Source organism: Eschrichtius robustus, chromosome 3 (genome assembly GCF_028021215.1).
Source record: "Eschrichtius robustus isolate mEscRob2 chromosome 3, mEscRob2.pri, whole genome shotgun sequence".
In the NCBI taxonomy this organism is placed as follows: Eukaryota; Metazoa; Chordata; class Mammalia; order Artiodactyla; family Eschrichtiidae; genus Eschrichtius; species Eschrichtius robustus.
The window spans coordinates 74905083-74925713 of record NC_090826.1 but is presented as its reverse complement, the minus strand read 5'-3'; the positions used below and the strand labels follow the sequence as shown (position 1 = coordinate 74925713).

The 20631-nt window shown below is 40.6% G+C and overlaps 1 protein-coding gene across 1 annotated transcript in view; it reads right to left on the bottom strand.

Moving 5' to 3' along the window:
* DNAI3 (dynein axonemal intermediate chain 3) overlaps positions 1-4514 on the bottom strand; it is a 72857-nt gene extending 68343 nt beyond the window's left edge. The window contains exons 1-2 of the mRNA XM_068537550.1: positions 4451-4514; positions 756-1085 (exon numbers count right to left, since the gene is read on the bottom strand). Of these exons, the coding sequence (XP_068393651.1) occupies positions 756-1085; positions 4451-4514 (394 nt within the window). The remainder of the gene's footprint in view (positions 1-755; positions 1086-4450) is intronic.
* Positions 4515-20631: the final 16117 nt, after the last annotated feature.

Genomic DNA, 20631 nt, shown 5'->3' with positions numbered 1-20631 from the left:
CATTTTTCTTATCCTTTTTATCACCATCAGCTTCTACCACCCCAGGTTCAGTTCTGCATCTATCCCCAGAACTCCCTCCCCCAACTCTATGCTCCGGGGGCCCCAGAACCCGCTCCCATCCTCTCCAGGCCCCCCACACCTGGATGTCCCAACATCCTCCCTCCCACTGCTCAACAGGTGCGTCATCGAGGGGAAAAGTGCATGCAGCCTCTCAAGTAGGAATTTTGAGCTTATTTTCCCACAGAAACATTGACCCCTCGCCCTGGAAGCTCTATGATACGATTATTCAGGTGATTATTAGTGACTTTATGCATAAACACTGATTATGTATGGAAATATATTCCAAATTGCAATCAGTTGGCATAATAAACAAACATTTGGAATACAAGTGGTTCATAAATTAGGGACAAATTGCCCATTTTTATCTCCCCTTAAAATACTAACCCTAACACCTGCATGTAGGGGATGCTCAAAGGCAACTGGTTTTTTTTTTTTTGTTGTTGTTGTTGTTTGTTTGCTTCAGATCATATTTATTGTGGGGTTAGGGGTGGGGATCTTGGGGTTAGAGGGCGGCAGCAAGTGCGGCTGGCGGGATGAGCCGCTCTCCACGTGCCTGCGGGAGCTGTCCGGGTGTCAGGGACGGGACGGTCCAGGGCCAGAGGGCACGCAGGATCCTGGGGGTGCTTATGACAGGAAGCAGTGTTCTGGCGTCTGGGATGCGGGGGGGGGGGGGTGGTCTCCAGAGCTTCACGCACAGCAGGGCCCCCAGCACGCCCTCGGGGGGGGGACCTCAGGGCCCAGATCCTGGTTGGTGGTGAGGTGGAGGTGACGCAGGGCAGCCACAGCCTCGGGGTCTGCCCCAAAACAACTGCTGACTTGATTCACATGCAAGTTATCCTTTAAAATCATACTGCCAGCCGTAATTTGTAGAGTGTCCGATGCATAAGAGCCCTTGGCGTTTTGTCTTGGAAAACCACTAGGTGGAACTGTGAGACCCACACGGAGCTGGAGCTGAAACGGAGGCGGCTGCCCTTCATAAACAGAGGTGCTCACAGAGATCAGGAAGCTTCCTACCCGCCAAGGAGCTGGAAGGACACTGACAAAGACGGCGTTCTATGTCACCTGCTCCCGCCAAACATACTGCAAATCCTACTGGCTGGATATCTGTCATAAAAATAATCCTTTTACACTACTTGGGCTTTTTCAAGGCAACTTTAATAGAGGATCTAACATTCCTTTATCTAGAAGTTAGCAGTAGTAGTAGCCTGTTTCTGGCTGGGGTCGGGAATCAGTAATAACTGCAGGCAACTAGTAGCCAATAGACTACACAGAACTCCTAGAGTCCAGTACCTCTGTGCCCTACCTGAACAATGGCCAAACTAAACAGAGCAAGGCCTGACGCTACTGGCCACCCCAAGGGTCTCTGGCTAAATTCAGTGTAAGAATTGTTGTCATTTAGGCTTTGAGGCCTGAACTGAAGACAGCACTGTAGGTATATAACAATGAGGCTCTGGTGATTAGCGATGAGATGGGCTCTGGGCTCAGTTGTGCCTCCAGCAGAGTGGTCCAGGAGGGTGAGAAAGATGTTGGAGCAGAGGAGAAGGGCTGCAGGGCCTCCTGCCTACAGAGGTCAGGAGTGCCTGCCATGAGGGCAAGACCTACTGGATAGGGGGCCAGGCCAGTGCAGTGAGTGAATAACAGCGTGAGTAAATAACAGCATGTTAATTATAGTAGCTTCTGTGAAGCACCTACTGCCAGACACTATTCTAAGCACATTACATGGATTATTAATTCATTTACTCTTCATAACAACATTCAGAGGCCGCTCCTATAATTGTCTCCATTTTTTAGCTGAGAAAACTGAGGCCCACAGAGTCCAAGTAAGGTATCCAAGGTTGGGGGCTGGGAGTTAGAAATAGGGGAGCTAGGATCCAAACCAAGGTCCCTGCATTGTAACTAGCAGGCCATACTTTCTCTCAAAAGTGTGAACACAGCAGAGCACAGGAGATGGTCCTCTTCCTCCTTCACAGATAGTCAGGGAGGTAAGAGAGATACACTGTACAGGATGCAGTGAATGGCAGTTATTCACCTAGTAGCCTGGTAGAGCAGGAGCCAAAGACAGACTCAAGCTCCACATAACTAACTAGCTCGGAATCTTGCTGTGTGCCCAAGGAAGAGGCCAGTGCAATACAAATCATAGGTCACACATCAGTTGTCCTGCATATTGAAACAGAGTATGTAAATAAGCCCCATGCATTTCATCCATATCATTTTTTTAGCATTTTGGTTGTTGTTTACTTAAAAAAAAACAGTTTTATTGAGATATAATTGATAAATAATAAACTGTATATATTTAAAATGCACAATTTGATGAACATATGCATTTACCCATGAAACCATCATCACAATGGAGATAAAGAACACATCCATAATCCCCAGAAGTTTCCTCCTGCCCCTTCTCCCAGCACCCCTCCTCACTCCCAGGCAACCACTGCTCTGCTTTCTATTACTATAGATTAGTAGTTTGTTTTTTATGGAATAGTTATAAAACTCACCTCTCTGGGCATCTGCTTCCTCATCTGAGGAATGAGGTAGTGATACCTACCTCACGAGCTTGTTGCAGAAGTTAAATTAGGTAGTCCATGCACATTTCCTTAAAAATTGCACAACATATACTTTTTGTTTGTTTGTCTTCTTTTGCTCAGCACAATTATTTTGAGACTCACTCATGTTGCTGCACATAGCAGTAGCTCATTCCTTTATATTTCTGACTAGTATTTCATAAAAGAAAAAATCAATTAGGCAAAGATTTCTTAAGAGTTACAGTTTGGGGTGTTGTATCTTGGAAATCTTTGCTAATCCAAGGTCACAAAGATTTTTCTCCTATGTTTTCTTCTAGAAGTTTTATAATATTTGGTTTTATATTTAGGTCTATGATCCATTTTGAGATAATTTTTGTATATGATGTGCAATATGGATTGAGGTTCACTTTTTTGCATGCAAATATCCAACTGTTCCAGCATCATTTGTTGAAAAGACTATCTCTTCTCCACTGAACTGCCTTTGTACTTACTTTTGTTGAAAATCAATCGACCATATATATGTGAATATAGTTTTGGACTCCTTATTCTCATTCACTGATCTATTTCTCTATCTTTTTTTTTGGCCGCGCCGTGCAGCTTGTGGGATCTTAGTTCCCTGACCAGGGAATGAACCCGGGCCCTTGGCAGTGAAAGTGCGGAGTCCTAACCACTGGACCGCCAGGGAATTCCCTGTTTCTCTATCTTCATAGTACCTTGTTTTTATAGTAACAACAGTAAAATGCAAACCTTCTTTGAGACAGCCCTCTGTAAGGAAATGTGCATGTACTACCTAATTTAACTTCTGCAACAAGCTCATGAGGTAGGTATCACTACCTCATTCTTCAGATGAGGAAGCAGAGGCCCAGAGAGGTGAAGTTGTTTGGGGCCACACAGTCATTAAGTGGCAGAATTATGATTCAAACCACATCTGTTTAATTCCAAAAACTGTGCTATTAATCACTTGTGGTAAACAGAATAATGTCCCCCCAGAGATATCCATGTCCTAATTTCTGAAACCTGTGAATATGTTGCCTCACATGCCAAAAGGGACTTGCAGGTGTGATTAAGTTCAGGATCTTGAGACGGGAAGATCTCAAGAGGTGAGTCCAATGTAATCACAAGGGTCCTTATAAGAGGAAGGCAGGAGGGTCAATGCCAAGGAAGGACATGTGCCAGAGAAAGATTAGAAGATGTTATGCTGCTGGCTTTGAAGACAGAGGAAGGGGCCAAGAGTCAAAGAACACAGGGAGCCATTAGGTGAAAAAGGTAAAAAAACAGATTATCCCTTCAGAGCCTCCAGAAGGAACCAGCACTGCCAACACCTTGACTTTACCCCAGTGAAAGTAATTTCAGACTCCTGATTTCTAAAACTGTATGATAATAAATTTGTGGTAATTCGTTATAGCCGCAATAGACCATTAATACGCCACAGATGCTCTAACCTGTATGAAAGTGTGACTTATAATTTGGGTAAATTATGTAACTTTTGCGAGTCACGGCACCTCCATCTCGTAATGGCCACAGTAATGTTACTTCCTAGAGCTAAAGAGATGAGAGGGGTATGCCTGGCACAAAGCTGTTACTCCATAAATGTTAACTACATGTAAACATCATACCTCTTCTCTAGAACCCTCCAGACGTTGCCTTAATTAGGAGACAGTTTTTAGCTAGTCTATTGCTCCCTTGGTTCCTTGGTAGGAAAGGGAAACCTAGTCCCCTGCAGCATGACAGCCACGAGTCCTGAGTGACAGCTGACAATGTCAGGACCCCACAGCAAGGAAGTCAGAGGGTCCTGGTGTCGCCTGAGGGGAGTCTGGGGGTAGAGAGAGAGAGACTGTAAAATAAGGGGATGCTAAGTCAAAACCTACCCTCAAGTCTCACTACAAAGTGCTGAGAGTTCTTCTTCTTTTTTTCTTCTCCTGAAAGAAACATACTCGTATCTATTTTTCAGTCCATTTACTTTCAGCTGAAACCTCTCCACCATGCCCCATTCTCAGGTCCATGGATTTGCTTACCAGTTAATTATTTAGTCAGGAAATATGTACTACGCAGCTACTACGTGAAAAGCATGGTGCTAGTGGCAGGGTATACAATCTAGAGGGGGAGACGGACATTAAATAGATAAATACACTCAGAAATACATAAGGACAAATGGTGACAAGTGCTATCTAGGAGAAAACAGGGTAAGAGATAGAACATAGAACTAAGGAGGGTGGTAGTGCTGGTGGTCTGTCTAAACAGGAAGAACAGGGAAAGCAATTCATTCATTTATTCAATCAATCAATCAACAAATATTTATTGAATGCTTATTCTGTATCAAGATAGGCATTGGGGTAGAGGGGTCAACAAGTTTCTGTTCCCCTGAAGCTTGTGTGTGTGAAAGAAAGACAGAGAGAGAGAGAGAGAGCACACACAAGGGAGGGCCAGCATGGGTGGGTATGTATATAAATAGGTAGGTGTTATAAATGCATAAACAAATAAATATGCTCCATCCTCATTCATAAATTTTACATTTGCAAATTCACTTGCTAAAATGCATTTGTAATCCCAAGATCAATAGTTGTGGCACTTTCACGTTCATTAGTGGGCATGCTTAAAGTGACAAAAAAATGTGAATTGCCTGATGTGCACATTGCCAGGTAAGGTCAAACAAGATGACGCTCTACCATCTTCCATGCGCTCTCATACTGCAAACAGTATCCTTCCACTGTCTATGTAGTACCACATTTTTGTGCTTTGTATTGGTGATTTGCCTATTTAAAATGGTCCCCAAGCTTACTGGTAAAGTGCTGTCTAGTGTTCCTAAGTGCAAAAAGGCTTTACAAGAAAACGTGTGTATTAGATAAACATCAGTCAGGCGTGAATTATAGTGCTGTTGGCTGTGAGTTCAATGTTAATGAATCAGCAATATATATTAAATAAGTCGTCTTTAAAGAGAAACACACATAAAACAAGGTTATGTATTAATTGGTTAATGAAATGTTGTGCCCAGAGGCTTGGAGGAACCTAATCCTGTGTTTTCCCTAGGAGCAATGGTTCAGTATCTGCTAATTCAGCGTTTGCAGCAACTGTATAGAACTTCCACGAATAATGAGAATTGACTGTACTTTAACTTCAGAATTATGATAAGTTCTATGAAGGCAATAAAATAGGGTACTAGGTGAAAGAGAGGCCTTCAAGGAAGGCCTCTTGCAGGGATTAGATTGGAGTCTGGATCTGAATGATGAGAAGGAGGTAGTTGCATGGAAGGCTTATCCAGGCATTGGGAACAGCAAGAGCAAAGGTCCTGAAGCAGGAACAAATTCAGTATGTTTTGTGCTAAGTAAGGCTGATGAGCTGTAGATGGAGGTGAAGGACAGAGAGACAAGGTCAGAGAGGAAGGTGGAGCCAGGACCACTATAAGGACAAAGAAAAGCCATGGGAGAGTTTAAGCAGGAAAGAGCCAAGTCAGAAGTGTTTCTGTGTGCAGAATGCATTGAAGGAGGCTGAGTGGAAGCAGGGATACCGGTTAGGGGTTAAGGATCTAATCTAAATGAGCGATGTGGAGGCTAAGGTTGCAGATGTGGAGATTATGTGAATTGAATGGGTTTGAGATATATTTTAGATGTGGAATTGACAGGACTTGGTATGGTTTAGATGCAAGTGAGGAGGTGTTGACAGGGAGAAAGGAGTCAAAGATAACTCCCAAGTTTCTGGGTGGTGCATTCATTAATTCAATAAACATTTGTTGGGCAGCACACCCGGCTCCAATGCCATTTACTGTGAGCTAACATCCTCCTACCACCTCCCTGCCTTCACACTCCACACCTGCAACCCCTTTGCTCCCTTGGCCTGGCCACCATCATCTCTTTCCTAGATTGTTGCAATAGCTTCCTAACTAGTCTCTGCCCCTGCAATTCCCAAAAGAGTAGCCAGGGTGGCCCTTTAAAAACATGTCAGTTGTTTTTGGATGGAATGTCCTATAAATATCAATTAAGTCCATCTTGTTTAATGTATCATTTAAAGCTTGTGTTTCCTGATTTATTTTCATTTTGGATGATCTGTCCATTGGTGAAAGTGGGGTGTTAAAGGCCCCTACTATGATTGTTACTGTCGATTTCCCCTTTTATGGCTGTTAGTATTTGCCTTATGTATTGAGGTGCTCCTATGTTGGGTGCATAAATATTTATAATTGTTATATCTTCTTCTTGGATTGATCCCTTGATCATTATGTAGTGTCCTTCTTTGTCTCTAGGAATAGTCTTTGTTTTAAAGTCTATTTTGTCTGATATGAGAATTGCTACTCCAGCTTTCTTTTGATTTCCATTTGCATGGAGTATCTTTTTCCATCCCCTCAGTTTCAGTCTGTGTGTGTCCCTAGGTCTGAAGTGGGTCTCTTGTAGACAGCATATATATGGGTCTTGTTTATGTATCCATTCAGCCAGTCTATGTCTTTTGGTTGGAGCGTTTAATCCATTTACATCTAAGGTAATTATCGATATGTATGTTTCTATTACCATTTTCTTAGTTGTTTTGGGTTTGTTATTGTAGGTCTTTTCCTTCTCTTGTGCTTCTTGCCTAGAGAAGTTCCTTTAGCATTTGTTGTAAAGCTGGTTTGGTGGTGCTGAATTCTCTTAGCCTTTGCTTGTCTGTAAAGGTTTTAATTTCTCCGTCAAATCTGAATGAGATCCTTGAAAGAAATTAAAGATGATACAAATAGATGGAGAGATATACCATGTTCTTGGATTGGAAGAATCAACATTGTGAAAATGACTATACTACCCAAAGCAATCTACAGATTCAATGCAATCCCTATCAAACTACCACTGGCATTTTTCACAGAACTAGAACTAAAAACTTCACAGTTTGTATGGAAACAGAAAGGATCCCGAATAGCCAAAGCAAACTTGAGAAAGAAAAACGGAGCTGGAGGAATCAGGCTCCCTGACTTCGGACTATACTACAAAGCTACAGCAATCAAGACAGTATGGTACTGGCACAGAAACAGAAATATAGATCAGTGGAACAGGATAGAAAGTCCAGAGATAAACCCACGCATATATGGTCACCTTATCTTTGATAAAGGAGGCAGGAATATATACAGTGGAGAAAAGACAGCCTCTTCAATAAGTGGTGCTGGGAAAACTGGACAGCTACATGTAAAAGAATGAAATTAGAACACTCCCTAACACCATACACAAAAATAAACTCAAAATGGATTAAAGACCTAAATGTAAAGCCAGACACTATAAAACTCTTAGAGGAAAACACAGGCAGAACACTCTATGACATAAATCACAGCAAGATCCTTTTTGACCCACCTCCTAGAGAAATGGAAATAAAAACAAAAATAAACAAATGGGACCTAATGAAACTTAAAAGCTTTTGCACAGCAAAGGAAACCATAAATAAGACGAAAAGACAGCCCTGAGAATGGGAGAAAATATTTGCAAATGAAGCAACTGACAAAGGATTAATCTCCAAAATTTACAGGCAGCTCATGCAGCTCAACATCAAAAAAACAAACAACCCAATCCAAAAATGGGCAGAAGACCTAAGTAGACATTTCTCCAAAGGAGATATACAGATTGCCAACAAACAGGTGAAAGGATGCTCAACATCACTGATCATTAGAGAAATGCAAATCAAAACTGCAATGAGGTATCACCTCACACCGGTCAGAATGGCCATCATCAAAAACTCTAGAAACAATAAACACTGGAGAGGGTGTGGAGGAAAGGGAACCCTCTTGCACTGTTGGTGGGAATGTAAATTGATACAGCCACTATGGAGAACAGTATGGAGGTTCCTTAAAAAACTAAAAATAGAACTACCATATGACCCAGCAATCCCACTACTGGGCGTATACCCTGAGAAAACCATAATTCAAAAAGATTCATGTACCACAATATTCATTGCAGCTCTATTTGCAGTAGCCAGGACATGGAAGCAACCTAAATGCCCATCGACAGATGAATGGATAAAGAAGATGTGGCACATATATACAATGGAATATTACTCAGCCATAAAAAGAAACGAAATTGAGTTATTTTTAGTGAGGTGGATGGACGTAGAGTCTGTCATACAGAGTGAAGTAAGTCAGAAAGAGAAAAACAAATACCATATGCTAACACATATATATGGAATCTAAAAAAAAAAGGTCACGAAGAACCTAGGGGCAAGACAGGAATAAAGACACAGGCCTACTAGAGAATGGACTTGAGGATACGGGGAGGGGGAAGGGTACGCTGGGACAAAGTGAGAGAGTGGCATAGACATATATACACTACCAAACGTAAAATAGATAGCTAGTGGGAAGCAGCCGCATAGCACAGGGAGATCAGCTCGGTGCTTTGTGACCACCTAGAGGGGTGGGATAGGGAGGGTGGGAGGGAGGGAGACGCAAGAGGGAGGGGATATGGGGATATATGTATATGTATAACTGATTCACTTTGTTATAAAGCAGAAACTAACACACCATTGTAAAGCAATTATACTCCAATAAAGATGTTAAAAAAAAAAAAAACATAAGTCAGATCATGTTACCTCTCTGCTTAAATACCGCCAACATCTCCCCATCCTAAAAGCCAAAATCTTTACAATGACCAGCAAGGCTTTTAGAGATTCCTCCTCCCCACCTTCACTGTTTCCCCTCTGTTTCTAAACATGAAGTGCATCATCTAATGCAACTCTGAGAAAAAGTTTCAACAACAACAACAAAAATAAAAGTTGTTGGAATAAGATTATTTAGCCTCTAAAAGTAGGAACCATATTAGTTCGGTTGTTTAAGTTCTAGTTTATTTGCTTAAAAATCAGCCTCTTTCCTTGAAATAGCGGAACCCCACCGTAGCGTACAGATAAATATTGCCCATGATCAGAGTTTGAAAAATACTATTATAATAAAAGTAATGACTTGCAGACAAAACACTTTACAGTTATAAAAGGTCTCTCAATAATCATACAATGTTGGATTTTTAAGGGACTTCTTGGTCAAAGTCTATTTCTCAGTTTGAAATTCTCTCTTCCACTCTTACTTTTTATTTTTTCTTTAAAAATTTTATTTTATATTCCAAATGACATGATGTAACTTTAGCCCATGCACATTTTGATCAATCATTTCAATCTGTAATATTCTCACTTGCTTATTGCATATTAAATTCTTGTAGAACTGGGGACGTAAATTTTAAATTGTATTTCCACTTACCCATGCTCTCCATATTCACAGGTTCTGCTTCTTCACTAACTAGAATATAATAAAATGATGTCAAATTTACATTTTTGAGTCAAATATGTATCTTAGTTTACTACAATAGTCTACCAAGGCTTAAAACACAAAACATAAGGCAAATACACAGTGAAGACTTAAGCTATTTTATGAATAATTAAATAGAAACGGAATAATTGTCTTTCTTACAGAATTATCTCATAGTGATATATTTGCTATGACATTTATTATATGACATTTAATTGATATTGTAATGAAATGAATAAAAATAATAATAAATCCCCGTGTTTTGAATTCCCTTGTGTTTGACTTTATGACAGCAAAAACATTTATTTGAGACGTAAAACCATGATCGTTTTGGCTGCTAATATATGTACGAATACTAAATCCATAAAAATCCCATTAATGAAAAAACAGTCCTACCAGGTAATGTTATTTTAGTTTTGCCACGTTTTGAGCTCTTTTGTTTTTGACGTTTTGGAGCCATGGCTCTAACTTAGGCTGCATAAAGAGAGAAAATCATTAGTAAATTCTGGTTTACAGTTTCAAATAGTAAGCATTATCATTTAGTAAACATAAGAATATGTTTTCTAAGTTTTTCCCTCAGCTAAATCAACATGTATCTTCACAGAATGGGTGTTCTGTGACCACAGGTTTATTGCAACAACAGTCTTCCTAATGAGATCTTGCCATTCCAGCAGAGCCATTCAACTGAAGCACAAGGAGGTGACCTGCCAACACTTCAAGGTTTCCGCCACAGGCCCTGCCATGGAACCACAAGAGAGGACACTGGATCCCCTGCCTCCTGCTCCTGTTTCCATTCCAGGGAGCTGTTTTGCGCTGCCCTGTGCCCAGCTCCCTGGCAGGTGCCCCAGCTAAAAACACAGGCTTAAAGTCCATGGGCAGACACAGACTCACAATGTGCACATATACATAATTTTTAAATAACATAATTTAAATAGTACTTTTGTCCTAGTATATGTACATGTAACCACTGTGTCCTTATTTGCACTGTCAGAGAATACCTCCAAAGGTTTGCTATGGAATTACTCATCAATTCTGACAGGACACAGTATGGCCAAGATCACTGCTGTGACACTAAATCCTTGTCATCTCCTCAATGATCACCTGTGTCCCATCTTGTTAAATGATTAAGAGTGTGATTTCAGGAGTCTGACCAGCAGGGTTTAAAAACAGACTCTACTCTTTTTCAATATACTTTTTTTTTTTATTGGGGTATGGTTGTTTTACAACGTTGTGTTAGTTTCTGCTGTACAATGAAGTGAATCAACTATATGTATTCTGCTGTACAATGAAGTGAATCAACTATATGTATACATATATCCCCTCCCTCTTGGACCTCCCTCCTACCCCCCACCCCCCAACCCACCCATCTAGATCACCACAGGGAACCAAGCTGACCTCCCTGTGCTATACAGCAGGTTCCCACTAGCTATGTATTTTACACATGGTAGTATATTTATGTCAATCCTAATCTCCCAATTCATCCCACTCCCCCTCCCTCCTCTGTGTCCACACATTCATTTTCTATGCCTGCATCTCTGTTCCTGCTCTGCAAATTGGTTCATCTGTATCATTTTTCTAGATTCCACATATATGCGTTAATATATTTGTTTTCTCTTTCTGACTTACTTCACTATGTATAACAGGCTCTAGGTCCATCCACATCTCTACAAATGACCCAATTTCGTTGCTTTTTATGGCTGAGTAATATTCCATTGTATATATGTGCCACATCTTCTTTATCCATTCATCTGTCGATGGACATTTAGGTTGCTTCCATGTCCTGGCTATTGTAAATAGTACTGCAATGAACACTGGGGTACATGTGTCTTTTTGAATTATGGTTTTCTCAGGGTATATGCCCAGAAATGGGATTGCTTGGTCATATGGTAGTTCTATTTTTAGTTTTTTAAGGAACCTCCATACTGTTCTCCACAGTGGCTGTATCAATTTACATTCCCACCAACAGTGCAAGAGGGTTCCCTTTCTCCACACCCTCTCCAACATTTATTGTTTGTAGATTTTTTGATATTGGCCATTTTGACCCGTGTGAGGTGATATCTCATTGTAGTTTTGATTTGCATTTCTCTAATAATTAGTGATGCTGAGCATCTTTTCATGTGCCTCTTGGTCATCTGTATGTGTTCTTTGGAGAAGTGTTTATTTAGGTCTTCTGCCCTTTCTTTTTTTTTATAGAATTGCCATTACATGATGCTATCTTTTATTTTTAATTTAATTTAATTTAATTTATTTATTTTTGTCTATGTTGGGTCTTCGTTTCTGTGCGAGGGTTTTCTCTAGTTGTGGCAAGCGGGGGCCACTCTTCATCGCGGTGCGCGGGCCTTACACTATCGCGGCCTCTCTTGTTGCGGAGCAGAGGCTCCAGACGCGCAGGCTCGGTAATTGTGGCTCACGGGCCCAGTTGCTCTGTGGCATGTGGGATCTTCCCAGACCAGGGCTCGAACCCGTGTTCCCTGCATTAGCAGGCAGATTCTCAACCACTGCGCCACCAGGGAAGCCCCTTCTGCCCATTTGTTGATTGGGTTGTTTTTCTGATATTGAGCTGCATGAGCTAAAAACAGACTCTACTTTTTACCAGCTTAGTGACCCTAGGCAAATTATTTACCTTCTAAGCCTCAGTGTATTCATCTGTCTAATGCGGATAATAATAAAACCTACCTCACAGGGTAGGGTGTTAGGAATTAATGAGAAAAAGTTGCATCATCATCAACTCAGTCATCTGAGACTGGTTTGCCTCATTTTAATAAGCCAACCCCAGGTGGAATATTATTTCATAGCCCACAGTCAAAATATCACACGTATTGCTTTATACCTAGTCCCTTGATTACTAAATCTTGACTAAAGTGTGGGTGTGTGTGTCTGTGTGTTTGTGTATATACACTTTTCCCTTCAGATTTTTCACATGTATTTTTTCAAATGGCAATAATGATTTTAGTAATAACATTCTCCTGTTTATTGCATACTGCTATGTGCCTGGCACAGCTCTAACTACTTTACGTGCATTTTTTATTTAATTTTAACCACTCTTTTAGATAGGTATTTTATTAATACTATGATATTCATGCTCATTTTATGATGTGAAAACAGAGGCCCCAAGAGGTCAGGTAATTTGCCTGAGGGGATGTGTAAACTGCGGATGGTGGAGTCAGGGTGTGACCCCAAGCAGTCTGGCTCCAGTGTCCATGCTCTTAACCTTTGTATGAGACTATCCCTTGGAGTTCAGTAATAAATATTTACTGTGTTTCATTACAAATGAAGCTATGTAAAAGTACTGTCTTTACCTAGAAAGGTATGATTTTATTAATCAGCATTTTACGATTCTGACAATTAAGGAATTTCTACTTTTTAAACATTATGCAATGGACGGCTCTGATCCAACATTTCAGTCTGTCAAGTGTCCTTCATCTCACTTCCCAGACCTAGTGTAATTTCAAATCTTGAACCTAATCTGTTTTCTCAAAAGATTCTTTATCAGTGTACCCATCTCCATACTCTATTTCAGCTGTATTTGACTTAAAATACACAAAAACACTGTGAAGGTCACCCAAACCCACCCTACATGTGCGCGCGCACACACACACACACACACACACACACACACACACATGGTCACCCCACCACCACTATGTATTCCACAAATATTTATTGAGTGACTATAATGTGTCAGATGATTTCCTAGGTGTTAAGAATACAGCTGTGAAAAAATAGGCAAAACCTCTGCCCTGATAGAGCTTATGTCCTAGTGGGGAGAGAGCAAAGAAAGAAGCAAAATAACTGGTACTTCAGATGGTGATAACTATTAAGGAGAAAAATCAAGTAGGAAGGGGAGAGGGAGTGTAGGAGTGGGGAGGTCACAATCAGGGAAGACCTCACTTAAGTAACGTTGGAGCAAAGACCTAAGAGAAAGGAGGGAGCCAGAAATACAGATATCTAGGGAAAAAAAGGGTATTTCCAGGCAGAGGGAATGGTAAGTGTGAAGGTTCTGGGGCAAGAGTATGCTTGGCACTTTTAAGAAAACAAGAGATGGCTGGAGTGGGGTGACTGAGGGGAAGACTAGGAGGTGAAGTTGATCAGAGAGGTACAGGGTGTATATATTACAGTAAGTCCCCTACATACGAATGAGTTCTGTCCTGACAGCGCATTCTTAAGTCCAATTTTGTTCGCAAGTCCAACAGAGTTAGCCTAGGTACCCAACTAACACAATCGGCTATATAGTACTGTACTGTAATAGGTTTATAATACTTTTCACACAAATAATACATAAAAAACAAACACAAAAAATAAAAAAAAAACATTTTAAATCTTACAGTACAGTACCTTGAAAAGTACAGTAGTACAGTACAACAGCTGGCATACAGGGGCATGTTCGCACTTTTGAAAGTTTGCAACCTGAAGGTTCATATGCAGGGGACTCACTGCAGTCAGCTTTGCTGTAGTAACAAATGCCCTTTAACTCTCAGTAACATGCAACAGCAAACATTTATTTCTTCCCATGTTCTGCATTATGGCTGTGGGTGAGTTGCTGCTTCAAGTCTTATTCTGGGACACGGCTGAAGGAGCAATGCCTATCTGACACACACTACTTTCATGGCAGAAGAAAAAGTGAGAACTAATAGAACCGCGTGATGTTTTCTGAATCTTCTCCTTGGCACTGGCACACTGTCCTTTTTTCTGCTCACTTCCATTGGCTCAAGCAACTCACACAGCCAATCCTGATAATGGGAGAAGAATGTATACTTGCATAGGAATGGGTCGGAATGTGTGATCCTCTTAAAAGGAAGGTAGGTAATAGGGGCAATTATATAATATACCACAAGTGAGGTAGGTCCTGGATAAGGACTTTGGGTTTTACTCTGAATGAGGTGGGGAGCTTTGGATGGTTTTGAGCTGGGGAGTTACTTTACTTGACCTGACTCACATTTTAAGGACCACTATGGCTGCTGTGTCTCGAAGACTGTAGCAAGGAAAGGGCTGAAGCAGAAAATCCAATTAAGAGACAAGTCAATAATCCAAGAGAGAGATGATGGCAGTTTAGATCAGGGAGGTGAGAGTGGGATGGAAAAAGTGATTGGATTCAGGGTATATTTTGTAAGTAGAGCCAACAGGATTTACTGATGACATGGATGTAGGGTCTGAGAGAAAGAAAGAGATCAAGGATGACTTCAGTGAGTTCTGCTTAAGGAAATGAAAGTATGGGGTTGCTGTTTATTGAGATGGGGATCCCCTGGGAAGAACAGATTTGAAAGGGAAGATCAGGAGTTCAATTTGGGGCATGTTAAATTAGACCATAAACTGGACTATAAACTCTGGACGGATGGGGGTTGTGTTTTCTTTCCTATTATTGTAACCTCTGTACCTGACAAATGTATCAATACATACTGAGAAAAATCGTTAACTTAATGATTCCCTGGTCCTCCCTTCCCCCCTTCCACTCTTAGTTTGTGAATTTCCAGTCTGAACAAATGGCTTTCGCCTAATGGCCTGTGGAATAACCTGTATGCATGCTTTATTAGTTTTCTATTGCTGCTGTAACAAATTATCGCAAACTTAGTGTCTTAAAACAACACAAATTTTTTATCTTATAGTTCTGTAGTTCCAAAGTTTGGCATGGATCTCACTGGGCTAAAATCAACGTGTCAGGGCTTCCCTGATGGAGCAGTGGTTAAGAATCAGCCTGCCAATGCAGGGGACATGGGTTCAAGCCCTGGTCTGGGAAGATCCCACATGGCTGCAGAGCAAGTAAGCTCGTGCGCCACAACTACTGAGCCTGCGCTCTAGAGCCCGCCAGCCACAACTACTGAAGCCCGCGTGCCTAGAGTCCGTGCTCCACAACAAGAGAAGCCACTGCAATGAGAAGCCCACGCACTGCAACGAAGAGTAGACCCCGCTTGCTGCAACTAGAGAAAACCCGCGTGCAGCAATGAAGACACAACACAGCCAAAAATAAAAATAAATAAATTAAAGAATAAATAAATAAAATAAAATAAAATCACCATGTCAACAAGGCTGCATTCCATTCTTTTTAGAGGCTTTAAGGGAGAATCTTGCCTTATCTCCTTGCCTTTTCCTACTTCTGGAGGCCCCCATCATTTCTCGGCTTGTAGGTCCTCTTCCTACATCTTCAAAGCCAGCAGTGGTGGGTTAAGTCCTTCTCGCATAGTGTACTCAGATCTTCATTTCGTCCACCCTCCTCCACTTTTAAGAACACTTGTGATTACCTTGGACTCACCTTGATAATAAAGGATAACCTCTCTATTTTAAGGTTGGCTAATTAGCAATTTTAATGTCATTTGCAACCTTAACTCTTCTTTGCCATGTGTAGTAAAATATTCACAGGTTCAGGGATTACCAGGTGCTGCTTGAATATATAGGTATCAGTTTAACACAATCATCCCAAGAAATAGTCAAAATAATCACATGTGCCCAGTTCTTTTCAAATGTTGTTATTAAATGATGTGGATAATTTGGTTACTTCCAATTTTGGGGGAAAACAAAGTTAATTTTCCAGCAGTATATCAGGTGACAAAATTGGAACAAACATTAAATGTGTGCTGCCTTACCAGAACAGTTCATTTACTACTTTCGCAAATATTAATTAACTCCCGTGTCTAAAATATTGACTAGTGACCAAGGAAAAGGGAAGATCAGGTTGTTCTACAGGCTTTTAGAGGTCCTAATCCTTCTTAATTAAAAAGCACAATATCTAAGTTGCTAGGCAGATGGAAAAATTCATTAGCTGAGGTCAGCCTGGGAAAAACAGTCTAAACTAAAAGAAAATGGCTAGCTTGGGAGTACCTACCTTATATTGTATTTGTGTTTCAGGCAAAATTTTATAGTTTATTTTAGTAACTGCACATAATAAAAGCCCTGCCAACACTGTGTCTAGAAAATAAGTCACTTTTAATTACAAATATCAAAATCAAATGAATAATGTAGTCCTGTATTAATTTCAATAAACACACTTAACTATTCAAGGTTTATTTTTTTGTTCAGATTTTCCTTTTAAAAACAAATCCCAAATAAAAGATTTGAAATTACAGCAGGTCTTACTAAATTTTTTTCATAAAACTAATGGCATATTTCATGCCATTGTGCTATATTATATTTTCCAAAATTTTCCCATTAAATTGACTGCTAAAAGGTCATGAAAGATTTTCAGGGAATTCCCTGGTAGTCCAGTCTTTAGGACTGCATGCTTTCACTGCGGAGGGCCCGGGTTCTATCTCTGGTCGGGGAACTAAGATCCCGCAAGTTGTGTGGCACAGCCAAAAATAAATTTTTTTTAATACAGATATCACTCTACTAAGATTACTCTGAAATGCTCATTTTTCCTTTTCCAAACTGAAGTAAATTCATTATGATTAACAGTAGCAGAAGAGATACTTCATCTATTCCTGAAATAAAAGTTATGCCTACCACAGGAGCTTGTACTACAGCTGGTTTTCAAAGCCACCATAGCTGATTGAATTTCAAAACAGAATTTATGAAAGATAATACTTACAAATATTTAAGCATTCCATCTAAATATTGTTGATATTAAAACCGTCTATTTTCTTTGCAAATTAACTCACCCATTCCAGAATACCTTTTTTGCTAGCAGTGTACCAAAGGACACATTTTTTACCTTCCACACTAATAGCAAAAGACGTTAGGGGGATAACAAAAGAAATGAGTTCAGTGGGCCCTCCTCCACATCTGCGGGTTCCACAATCTTGGATTCAACCCACCTTGGATCAAAAATATTGAGAAAAAAATTCCAGAAAGTTCCAAAATGCAAAACTTGTATTTGCCATGCACTGACAATTATTTACATATAATTTACATTGTATTAGGTATTACAAGTAATCTAGAGATGATTTAAAGTATGCAGGAGGGTGTGCGTAGGTTATGCAAATACTACACCATTTTATATAAGTACCCTCAGATTTTGGTATCCACGGGGGGCCTGAAACCAATCCCATCCCCGGGGATAATGAGGGACACCTGCACTGGGTAAATGCTCCGTGTAACAGTTCAAAACCTGTAATGTCACTCCACTGACTATGAGGAACATTGCATTCAGAGCTGTCCATGACCTGGTTCCAAACTAACTTTCAAGACCTGCTTGTGACTGTGTTTTTTTATGAGGCTTCTATTATTCAGGAGGATAAGTACTGCAGATGCAGGGATAAGTGATACGAATTATAACTGACATAATGCAGTGATTTAAACAGTTATTAGCTTCCTCTCTTCACTTTTCTGCTGTATTGCACACGCCTGTTTCCATGTTCCCATTTGTTACCTGTATGCGTGTGTGGCTTACTCCTAGCCACGAGATCTTTAATTCTAAGACCTGTAGCACTGGTACCTTATCTTCACCTAATGTCTTCCTAAGAAAGTATTACTTCCTTGAGTCTTCTTCAATTAGCTGACCTTGTCTAGGTGGCCATCATCCTCTTTATCCTCTTTTATCTTCCCAAAGTATTTGTAAGCTCATCATGTTTGCCTCCCATCTTTTTTTTTTTTTTAAATAAAGATTTAAAATAAGATCCAAGACTAACGTCTTGGGATTCTTGTAAGAATGTCTCCAAGAACTGCTGCTTCTTGGTCAATCTCCACCAAGACCCTGATTAAGCTTCAAGGTTCTCCTGGGTTCTTCTGCCATCTTCTGAGAAGGACACGACACCCACCCTTCAGAGATAACTGTTCCTACAATATTTGTTAGTCTTCTCTTCTTGTTTCTCCCCTTATAACCTACTCCCATTCTTTTCTAAGATTAGATATTTACTTATTTAAGTAGATGCTAAATCATCACTTTTCTCTTTGAAATATCCCCTGAATTCCAAGGTCTCCTCTCCCATAGCATCCTCTGGCTTAGGCCTTCAACACCTTGTTCTATACCAGGAGTTCCTAACTATTTTGTGCCATGAACCCCTTTGGCAGCCTGGTGAAGCCCATGCATCAAATAAAAACATGGGATTACAAGGGAGACAGATGATATTGAAATACAGTTATGAAACTATTTTAAAAATTATGGAATAATAATTTATGTGCTCCTTTATTAGTAAATTAAATAAGATATAGCAGTTGTTCTAATTACAGCCTTAATTTTGAAGAAGTGATGAGCATAAATAATATATCTATAACATCCATGATATATGAAAAGAGTTATAATTTCTTTTGGTGACAAAGTCACAGGTTCCGCTAATACTACTGTGGTTTGTTACCAAATGCATACATTTCAATTAGCAGTTAGTAATAATAAACATGTAAGTTTTTTCTAACCGCAGATTTCTCTCTCCCCACCCTTCGACAAGATCATGAACATTTTAGTTTACCTTCCTGCCTCTGTTCCAACCAGAACAGTCACCCACAGGGCATGCCTTCAGAGTTCTCTTTCTAAAATGCAGATCTTAACAAGTCACTTTCCTGTATACTAGGGAATACAATGTGGGTCCCTATCATCCATAGAGGCATTCTCCTGCAGTAGTACAGAAATGGAATTCATTTGAAATGCAAATTTCCTGGACTTCCACTGCAATTCTGCAGATCTGGGTGAGCCTGGAACACTGCATTTTAAAAATCACTATGAGGAAGTCTTGCACCAGTGGTCCACAGACCAGACTTTGCAGAACATGATAGAGTCCAAACTTGTAAGCATCACCTTTAACACCCTTCACAGTCTGCCTCGCCACACCTACCCTTCCAGTTCTACTCCGGCCTCACAGAATTACTATCCATTCTCCAAACCGAGGGGGAGAATGACCTTCCTTCCCCACCCCTCCTGCTCCACACGATGCACACATTTCTCTGTTTGCTTAAATCTTACTCATTCTTAAAGGCTCAACTCCAATATGACTTTCTCTCTGAAGCCTCTGCAACTTTCTCACTCAGGCTGATACAATCTTGTTTCCCCTGACAATTTCTAATCATGCTATACTGTAGTTAATTATGCCAGGCTTCTGCAAAGGCAGAGGGCCCCAAACTCAGAGCTGCCTGAAAGATAGTTGTGAATTCATTTAGCACTCAGCATACACTGTGGAGAAGGAGAGAGAAATTACTGAGCAGCAATCAGGTCCTGCAGGTCAATAGAGGAATAAGACAAGTCCTTACTTTCAAAGGGCTAATGTTCCCCTGTTCATCTTCTTCACTCTTCATATACTCCAGCCCTTTCTTAAGTCCTGAAGTCATCTAATTACTTCAGCTCACATTAATCATTTCTTCTTTGATGTCCTATACCAGGATCATACTGTTTTCCTTTTCATCCAACCATCCACCCATCCATCCACCCAGTATTTATTGAGTTTCTACTATGTGCCAGGCAATGTGATAGGTACTGGGAATGTAAAACCTGTGAACAGGTACCTGCCCTCAAAGTTCTTAAGAGTGTCAACTGCTCTCTCGTTGATATTTTTGTCTCCTGGCTAGGCTGGAAGTTCTTTGAAGGCAGAGAAAGTTTTGTACATTTTTGTAGTCTTCACTGCATCTAGTACCTCGCTGGCACAGCGAGTGATGCAAACGCCTTTGAAAGAGTAAGTGAAATACTTGTTTTCCAAGCCTCCTTTCCCACTCAGAGCTCCCCTTACCTGATACTGCTAAACTGAAGGAAAAAGAAGCCTCTTTGCAATACCCTGGAGAAAAATTCCTTCGGGAGCTGGAGATGGGATTTTGATTCTCCTCTCACAGAAAAGCAAGTCCCAAGAACACAAACTGCAGTTCCCCCGGCTGACTGTTGCCGTGACGCATCCGTTGCTAAGAGAAAAGGGGTTAGTCCTCTGCTGAGATTGACAAAGCAGCCTCACCAATAAAATGCCCGCTTCC